This window comes from Daktulosphaira vitifoliae, unplaced genomic scaffold (genome assembly GCF_025091365.1).
Source record: "Daktulosphaira vitifoliae isolate Bord-2020 unplaced genomic scaffold, ASM2509136v1 Scaffold_1, whole genome shotgun sequence".
NCBI classification, from domain to species: Eukaryota; Metazoa; Arthropoda; class Insecta; order Hemiptera; family Phylloxeridae; genus Daktulosphaira; species Daktulosphaira vitifoliae.
Window position 1 is genome coordinate 81,452,054 of NW_026099572.1, and position 10,595 is coordinate 81,462,648.

Here is a 10,595-nt window from a genome sequence, read left to right on the forward strand (position 1 = left end):
AACTTCTATCATAACAAGAAACTAAAAAGTAAAAAATAAATATAGTTTAAAAAAACTAAAAAACACGCTTTTTAAGAACATCGAAATAAAAAGTTCAAAATAATTTTTAAAATAAGCGTAAAACAATAATGAACGAAAAGTACTAGTATTATTGTGACAAAAGCGTGGGTGCTTTGTGCTAAATTTTTCGTATATTGAGCGCCTGACGCTTTTATCACAATAATACTAATACTTTTCGTTCATTATTGTTGTTAGGTCGCGGGTAGATAATACTAATGCGCTTACGCGACACCTTTTTTTTATAGTGAACTGTATTTTTTTTTTAATAGAGAAGGAAGAAAGTTAATGTATAATAAATGATTAAATAATTTAGATAACGCCTCCTTTCTCAACTTAAGATCCTCTAGATCATCAATGCCCCAAGTATATTTGGTTAGATTAGAGCGAGCTCTTGTTAGACTTGACTTTATTGTAGATCTCTCAATCATTAATTGAGTGACACGGTTAGGATTACTCATTTTTAATTATAGTATCTCAAAATGAATTGTAATAGTGGTAACTAAGAGTTATTTTTGTTTGACTGATACCTCAGATGATATAAGAAATTTTAAGAAACACAGAAATAATTATTCTCACCACTTATAGAAAAGTTTACTGACAATAAAAAATAGTACTGAGTTGTTTATCACGGATCTGAATTTTTCAACACAAGGTTGACTGAGCGTTCAAAAGAATGTGCTACAATAATATTCAGCAAAATACTTCAATAAATCACTTGCTAGAACACATAAATTATTGCCAAAATTGAGAATATTATCACAAATTACATAAAATACACCATTTAACACTATGCTATGCAGAGGTTTATTTTTGTTACTAGTTGTTGCTTAAATAATAATATGGTAACTGACAGATGCAATAAAAAGTTCAATTATGACTAGATAAGTTTCACTTATAATAATTAAATATAAATTATCTCACTATAGAAAAAACACAATTAACTAAAAATTCACTTTTATAAAAACTCACTTCCCCTATGATCCGGCCCGAAGGACCAAATGTTAGGGCTCGGGCAAATAATACTAATGCACTTACACGACACCTTTTTTTTATAGTGGACTGTATTTTTTTTTTGAATAGAGAAGGAAGAAAGTTAATATATAATAAATGAGTCCGATTCAACTTTGAACAATATAATAATTTATAAATTCAAAAAAAACAATAATAATAATAGGAACAAATAAATTTTTATAATGCTATGTATTACCTAGTTGTTGATTTATACAATGCTTTACTATTTGCTTGGACAACAACACAATTGTTTACCTGAACAGTTTACAAAAAGGATTTTGTCTGGACGACGTTGAACACAATTGTTGCCTGGACGGCTTACAAAAAAAAGAATTTGTCTGGACGACGTTGAACGCAATTTGCCTTAACGCCTTATAAAAATATTATAAAACAATTTGCCTGGACGGTTTAAACATAATTTGCCTTGACGGCTTATAAAATAAAATATTTCAGGTCCTACCGTTGCGCATAGAGCGCAGCACTATCTGCCCGCGCCCTAACAATTGTTTTAAGCTTATTTTAAAAATTATTTTGAATTTTTTAATTCGATGTTCTTTAAAAGCGTGATTTTTAGTTTTTTTAAACTATATTTTTTTAGTTAAAGGCACACTCAAACACTAAAGTCTTTGTTTTAACAAACATCGCTCCGGCAGACAACGCAGAGAAACTCACGAGTATATTTGCAGTTTTTAATTTTTGTCTTGGTGATTATTTTGTCACATCCTTTCAAGGCGCTAGCGCCGGAACACATTGGATCACGACAAGTCCACTTTGATTAATTTTTTATATAGATATAAATATTTTTTAATCTTGTTTTAGATAGGCCAGAAAAATTTTAAAAAATATTGGTGTTGATCTTTTAATAAAATATATTCTCTCATAAGAAAACAATTATTCAACAAACGTAAAAATTAATTAGGACAGATAACAATTATATTTCTAATAAAATATAGAGTGTTCAAAATTATTACATCGCTATTTAGGGGTTGAGCCTAAATGCCGGTCGACAGTATTCTAAGGGACCAACGGGAGATAGCTGGCTAGGCTATATCTACCTTAGGTAATGAAATTTTCTATTTAATTTATATTCCCTTAGAGGAACTACCAAGGGTCGCACTACAATATATATATACATAACACTTTTGGGTTAACAACGATATAAATAAATATTTATTAAATGATTGAAATATTAAATAGATAATACAACCTGCTGGACACCTAGAGATGATATAATCCAACAGAGAGCTGATGGAGATACACACACACGCACTTAATACTTGGTAGAAAAGTTAAGCAATGCATGCACAATGAATGATAAATGTTTATGAATTTAAAAAAAATAATTTAATGCTTTTTATGACAATAAAAACTAAGTTAAGTTAACCTAATGTATGTAGCCAAAACGCTATCAAAAACTTGCATACATTTACAATAGGTGTCTTAAATTAAGTTAAGCATGCTCGATAATAGAACTAATGTATACAGTAAAATATATGCGAAACACACACAGTGACCATCTTATAAAATTCAGTGTCCATTTATTATATAGAAAAAAAAAAAGAAATATACACAACAGGGTATTTTGAATTAGGCTGACTTGCACCTTAGTTGCGGGACGATTATTTTAAATTTATATTAAACATGCCACAATATAATAAATCGGACTTGCTAAATATAAATAAATGTATAATAAATAAACAGACAATGCTGTAATGTGGCTGGGGCCCAAAAATTATAATATAACAATACTATATATTTCAATAGTAATAGTAATAAGGATTTAATTTTCTAGCTAGAAATTACTCACCCAATGGTCAACAACAAAGGGTTGATAGAACATAAATATGCACTAATCGTGATAATTTGATGTCTCGGTGATCAAATCGCTACATACGAAATTATCCGAAGATGTTAAGGTCGTGGTTTGGATGTTCTATTAAAAGGGACTGTGGCTCAAAATAAAATGACAAAAGTCATGGTAGTGGTCGTGACATTGACCGTGGCTATGTCGTTAGTGGTGACTGGCTATGAATGACTATAAAAAATGGCGAGATAGCAACCAGGTGAATGCAACGTATACACTAGGGTGGCCCTCAAAAATCGAATGTCTTTTTTTTTACGCTACCCCTTAATTTTTTTTAATGGTCAAATAAATGATCTGCGCAAAATTTGGGACCAATCCGTTAAGGTTAACCCGTGCCCCCGGGCCTATTAAATTGAGTCGTAGAGTCAAATTTAAAAGAAATAACTGATCTATGTGTCATAACTTTTTTTTCTCTTAACTTAGAATAATAAAAGTAAAACTCAAGTATAGGAAATTTTACAAGAAATTCAAAAAATAATAACTTCAATGTTGTTTTCTCAATAAATAGCCCTTAAAAACACTACATACAGTAAAAAACATGTAAAAGTCTTAAAATACGTTACAACTGATTTTGTTGATTTTTAATTATTTATTTTCATTTTATTTTTTGGAAAACGCATATTCGTTTAAAAAATATTCTAGAAGTTTAATTTTTTATGCCAAGTACGATAATTATATTAGATTTATTATTTTATGTAGAGTTAATTAATGATTAATTACAAATTTAACAAAATTGATTGTATTATTACATTTTGTCGTATCAATATATCAATTTTTGTTTAATGAATTACTTAGCCATTTGCGCATAGAAGATAGGTCGTCGGGACAAATTTTTTTTTTCATTTTATAGTACATAAAATAAGCTTTAATTTGATATATGTTTAAAGGACACAGTATTTCTGGAACGTTTTCAAAAATTAAGTTGAAAAAGTTAGTTTTTGTAAAAAAATTGCTATTTTCAATCCTCCTTGTGAGCAGAATAAGTGTTAGATTTTCAAAAAAAATGATATCAAACGAAAGGAAATTACCTAAAGTTTCAATATAAAAAAATATTATTTTGATTTGTTAATATTTGAAAAAGTTATGGCAGTTTTAAGTACAAAAAACATCCTTATAGAAGGTGATTTTTATCCCAAATATTATATTTTTTTTTAAATTTCGACAGCAATTTGCACATAGTAGATAAGGTGTCGATACAATTTTTTTTTCAAAATTATTATTCTGGAAGAACGTAATGGGCAAAAATAAATAAATCAATAAATATTATTTTTTTTTTAGCTTAAAACACGTTTTTGTTATTATTATTATTATTTAAAATAAATAATACAAAAAAAAATATAATAATATAAATATAATGATACATTAATCTTCTTTAAATATTTTTAAAAAATTAAAAAATCTCCAAAATAAGATAGCTCTCTTGTTTCAACGACAACTCCAATAGTTCTCTTACTCTCATGACGGAAGAGATAAATACACTTTTTGTTCTCCATATCTTTTTCAGAGTAATTAGGCCCGTTTTTGTCAAAAAACATCCATTCACGATCTCTCATGAACAAAAAAATACACACATCCAGGTAATATGCTGCAGCATAATATTCTATAAAACTACACGTACTATCTATCTTCCCTGAAAAGTATATAAAGATTAGTTCTCCGAATAATTTTCTTTAAATTTTTTTTTTATAATAAAATGTTCAAGCAATTATATAGATTCTTAGATTGGATAAAAAGTAAATTTTATAATATATTAAAGTTTTTTATATTCATCACATAAATTTTAAAAAATTTATTTTATTCAAAATTCTTTATTCTATTAATAATGATATAAAGAACATTGAATATGTTGTGATATGTAACCTGCATTTGCTAGTAAGGCCTTTACCAATAAAGACAGATACAAAGTCGAATTCATCACTGGATGGAGGTTCTAGCAACTGGAGTATAGTGTAATTTAAATGTAAATAACAAAACTAATGTTTTAAAACATTACTAATGATTTATTTACTAAGTTCATACATTAACTCTAGGGGGAAAAGAGATTACTGAAATCTGACACTAGTGGATTTTAAGCTAAGACTTGTTATGATTAGTGGGAGCTGTTATTTTTATTACTAGTAATTTCCCGACCACACTCTTCGTCACGCCTAGGTATATTAATAACAGTAATTTTATTAATTAGATAATTTTCTATTCTTTAAATCAACTAAATATATATGTTTCCAATTAAAGAAAATTTTACATATGATCCTATATTTTTGGCTTTTGATAGTTACTTCACATTTCATACATAATGGACACCAATAAAAATTTTCATAGCCAATATAGGAAAGTAATTAAACACTCTAACATTATAATGTAGGAAAATCAGTGTAACCAAATCGCTAAAAAAATGTTATCCTAAAACAGAATAATAATTAAAAAATGCTTTTTAACAAATTTAAAACCTTCCTTAGTAATTAAATAATCAATGTTTTCTATATAAGAATTGCGAATAATCAAATAATAAAATTATTGGATAAATCTAAATATTTACAAAACAAAAAAAAAATTATTTTTTATCTTTTTCGTAAAACTGATAACATTATCTCAAATTAAATTGTTACTAATTTTCGTTCTCATTATAGAGTATTGAAGACCTGGTTTACACTTATTTCCATGTATCTATTATAAAATATTATTATTAATCAACAAATGGTAGCGCAGTGAACCTCTGTGCTACTGTTTCTTTTTTTTTGATTGAGTAAAACAAAAAAATTCTTGAACTTTATAATATACATTTTCACATTTAACTGTCGCTCTTAAAATCTGCCGTTTAAGGCAACCTCATGTGGTGCTAGTCTCCCTATATGCAGCCATGCTTATCATCAATAATTTTATTAGTTATACACCATTATAAAATTTCTTTTAATTTTCTTTATTACCATACCTTCGTCTGTGTATGAACTAAAATTTTCTCTACAAACTGGACATCTCTTTTGATTTGTATGTTCTAGTGGAGCAGCACATTTTTTACATAAAGAGTGTAAACACTTGTCAAAAACAACAGGTAAATCGGCTTTATCCAAGCAAATTGGACATACATCAGATCCATCTAAAAATTTTACATACGAAATACCATATAAAAATATTAAAAAATATGAATGGCAATATTAATTTTAAAAAATAATACTATTTCAAATATTGGAAATTTTTAAAATTTACCTTTATTATACGGTGAAACTAAAATAAATAAACAATTCATCAGCATTATCCTTATTGTCTTAAGATAAATTTATTAATTAATTTTAATGTTAATTTATTTAAACATTTCAAACTACAAATTGAGCTTATATCTCAGATGATTTATTCATTAATTTTTACTTATTTCTCAGGAAAAAAGATCAATAACTTGTATTGTATATTCTTTATACAACTACTGGATTTTAAATAAAAAAACTTAAACTATTAATTAAAATTATTCAATCATCCTTTAATGTCAAGGATGGTATGTATTAATCTTTATAATTATTAATGACGCATACTCTTCATTATATAATCTCATTGCTTTTAAATGATTACATTATAAATAATTAGTCAAATAATTATATCTATTTTAGCTTCGATGCGAAGCTGAAAAGGTATTGGTTTTACTAAGATGTGTTTTTTTTTTTTTGTGTCTGTTACCACTTTTTCTCAGCTCTCACCGAACCGATTTCTTTCAATGATACGTCAAAAGATCACAAATTGTATGTAGTCGAAGACATTACTCTCAAAAAAAAATTTCCCTCGTTCTCCGTAAATGGGGGAAACCTCCGACAAAAATAACAAATTTAAAAATGGCTAATTTTTTCAATTTTTTTTTACTAAAAACTGCCGTAACTTTTTTAAAAATAAATATATCAATATAATTATTTTTTATATAGATGCATAATATTATTACCTTTCATTTAGTATATTTTTTTTATAAATTGAACCTTTAACCTGCCCACAAGGGAGGATTTAAAATGACAATTTTTTCACACAAAATTAACTTTTTCAACTTAACTTTTAAAAATGTTCCGGAAGGTCTGACACTTTTATATATATATTAAATTAAAGCTAATGTAATGTTCTTTATTATGCAAAAAAAAAATTTCGGACTTTATTTTATCTTCACGGTGAAAATGGCAACCCAATGCTATTTTTGTGTGAAAATTTTCAATTTTGTATTTTACATTTTTGACTTTATTATGCTATAACTTTTTGAAAAATGTATGGATCAATATAATTCTTTTTTTTTATAGATACATGGTCTTTACCTATCAGTTAGTATATTTTTTTTATAAATCTGACTTTTTACCTGCCTACAGGGGCGGATTCAAAATGACAACTTTTTCACAAAAAATTTACTTTTTCAACTTAATTTTTTAAAGTGTTCCGGAATGTCTGACACTTTTATATATATCCTAAATTTAAGCTAATGTAATGTACTTTATTAAGCAAAAAAAAAATTTCGGACTTTATTTTGTCTTCACGGTGAAAATAGCTACCAAATGCTATTTTTGTGTGAAAACTATCGATTTTATTTTTTACATTTTTAACTTTATAATGCTATAACTTATTGAAAAGTGTATTGATCAACACAATTTTTTTATGAAAAATAATATTTTTTAATAATCCTTTTTTCATTCAGGATATTAATAACGAACTAGCAGATCATGTTGCTTTTGGTATAATCCACCAATTTTTTAAAATTAAACACTACCCAAATATTTGCATCAAAGTGTTTTTTTTTATAGTGATTTTAATTACTGTCAGATATCATTATACTTGATCCAACTATTCCATGTCATCACTGTGCCACAACCCACCTGTGTTGGGTTTTTTAACTTTATAATGCTATAACTTATTGAAAAGTGTATAGATCAACACAATTTTTTTTTTTTTGAGAAATAATATTTTTAACAACCACTTTTTCATTCAGGATATTAATAAGAAAATAGCAGATCATGTAGCTTTTTTTAACTTAATAATTCTATAACTTTTCGGAAAATGTATGAATCGCTAATTTTTATATTTTTTTATAGATACATGGTCTTTACCTATCAGTTAGTATATTTTTTTTATAAATCTGACTTTTTACCTGCCTACAGAGGGGGATTCAAAATGACAACTTTTTCACAAAAAATTATCTTTATTATGAAAAAAAAAAATTTCGGACTTTATTTTAACTTCACGGTGAAAATGGCTACCAAATGCTATTTTTGTGTGAAAATTCTCGATTTTTTTTTTTATATTTTTAACTTTATAATGCAATAACTTATTGAAAAGTGTATTGATCAACACAATTTTTTTATGAAAAATAATATTTTTTAATAATCCTTTTTTCATTCAGGATATTAATAAGGAACAAACAGATCATGTAGTTTTTGGAATAATCCACCATTTTTTAGCTTCGATGCGAAGCTGAGAAGGTATTGGTTTTACTAAGATGTGTTTTTTTTTTTTTTTGTGTCTGTTACCACTTTTTCTCAGCTCTCACCGAACCGATTTCTTTCAATGATACGTCAAAAGATCACAAATCGTATCTAGTCGAAGACATTACCCTTAAAAATTGAAAAAAATTCCCTCGTTCCGCGTAAAAGGGGTAAACCTACAAAAAAATTACGAATTTAAAAATCGCTAATTTTCGAAATTTTTTCAATTTTTTTTACTTAAAAGTGCTATAACTTTTTCAAAAATAAACATATTAATATAATTTTTTTAACATAGATGCATAATATCATTGCCTCTCATTTGGTATATTTTTTTCATAAATTTAACCCTTAACCTGCCCACAAGGTAGGATTTAAAATGACAATTTATTCACAAAAAATTAACTTTTTCAACTTAACTTTTGAAAATGTTCTGGAAGGTCTGACACTTTTATATATATCTTAAATTAAAGCTAATGTAATATACTTTATTATGGTAAAAAAAAATTTCGGACTTTATCTTATCTTCATGGTGAAAATGGCTACCGAATGCTATTTTTGTGTGAAAATTTTCGATTTTGTATTTTACATTTTTAACTTTATTATGCTATAACTTTTTGAAAAATGTATGGATCAGTACAATTTTTTTATGAGGAGTAGTATTCATATACATCTTTCATATGACATACTGTTTTTTTAAATCGAACCATTTCCCTATATACGAGGGGGGTTCAAATCTAAAAACACAGCACAGGGGGGTCGCGGCACAGTGGTGACGTGGCATAGTTGGATCAAGTATAATCTGACACTGATTAAAATCACTATCAAAAAAAAACGCTTCGATGCAAATCTTTAGATAGTGTTTAATTTTAAAAAATTGGTGGATTATTCCAAAAGCTTCATAAACTGCTAGTTCCTTATTAATATCCTGATTAAGATAAAGTATGTCGAATGAAAAAGGGATTATTAAAAAATAGTATTTCCCATAAAAAAATTATATTGATCAATACACTTTTCAATAAGTTATAGCATTATAAAGTTAAAAATGTAAAAAATAAAATTGAGAATTTTCACACAATAATAGCATTTGGTAGCCATTTTCACCGTGAAGACAAAATAAAGTCCGAAATTTTTTTTTTCCATGATAAAGTATATTACATTAGCTTTAATTTAAGATATATATAAAAGTGTCAGACTTTCCGGAACACTTTCAAAATTTAAGTTGAAAAAGTCAATTTTTTGTGAAAAAGTTGTCATTTTGAATCCCCCCCTGTAGGTAGGTAAAAAGTCAAATTTACAAAAAAAATATACCAAATAATAAGTAAAGACATCATGCATCTACAAAAAAAAGAATTATATTGATCCATACATCTTTTGAGAAGTTATAGTATTATAAAGTTAAAAATATAAAAAAGAATTTTTTTACAAAAATCGTATTTTTTTTATAAACTTTGTTGTCTGTTTTCACCATGAAGATAAAATAAAGTCCGAAATTTTTTTTTACCATTATAAAGTATATTACATTAGCTTTAATTTAAGATATATATAAAAGTGTCAGACCTTCCGGAACACTTTCAAAAGTTACGTTGAAAAAGTTCTACTTTCTATATGCATTTTTATGTTTTGAATCCCCCCTGTATTTAGGGAAATGGTCCGATTTAAAAAAACAGTATGTCGAATGAAAGATCTATATAAATACTACTTCTCATAAAAAAATTGTAAAGATTCATACATTTTTCAAAAAGTTATAGCATAATAAAGTTAAAAATGGAAAATACAAAATCGAAAATTTTCACACAAAAATAGCATTCGGTAGCCATTTTCACCATGAAGATAAGATAAAGTCCGAAATTTTTTTTTTTCATGATAAAGCATATTACATTAGCTTTAATTTAAGATATATATAAAGGTGTCAGAGCTTCCGAAACATTTTCAAAATTTAAGTTGAAAAAGTTAATTTTTTGTGAATAAATTGTCATTTTAAATCCTACCTTGTGGGCAGGTTAAGGGTTAAATTTATGAAAAAAATATACCAAATGAAAGGTAATGATATTATGCATCTATATAAAAAAGAATTATATTGATATGTTNATGCATCTATGTAAAAAAAATTATATTAATATGTTAATTTTTGAAAAAGTTATAGCACTTTTAAGTAAAAAAAATTGAAAAAATTTCGAAAATTAGCGATTTTTAAATTTGTAATTTTTTTGGAGGTTTCCCCC

At 26.4% G+C, this 10,595-nt stretch overlaps 1 protein-coding gene across 1 annotated transcript in view; it reads right to left on the reverse strand.

The window, feature by feature from the left end:
- Positions 1–4,180: 4,180 nt before the first annotated feature.
- Positions 4,181–10,595, reverse strand: part of LOC126895029 (uncharacterized) — a 13,195-nt gene continuing 6,780 nt past the window's right edge. The window contains exons 4-6 of the mRNA XM_050666480.1: positions 6,140–6,157; positions 5,865–6,029; positions 4,181–4,565 (exon numbers count right to left, since the gene is read on the reverse strand). Of these exons, the coding sequence (XP_050522437.1) occupies positions 4,318–4,565; positions 5,865–6,029; positions 6,140–6,157 (431 nt within the window). The 3' untranslated portion in view covers positions 4,181–4,317. The remainder of the gene's footprint in view (positions 4,566–5,864; positions 6,030–6,139; positions 6,158–10,595) is intronic.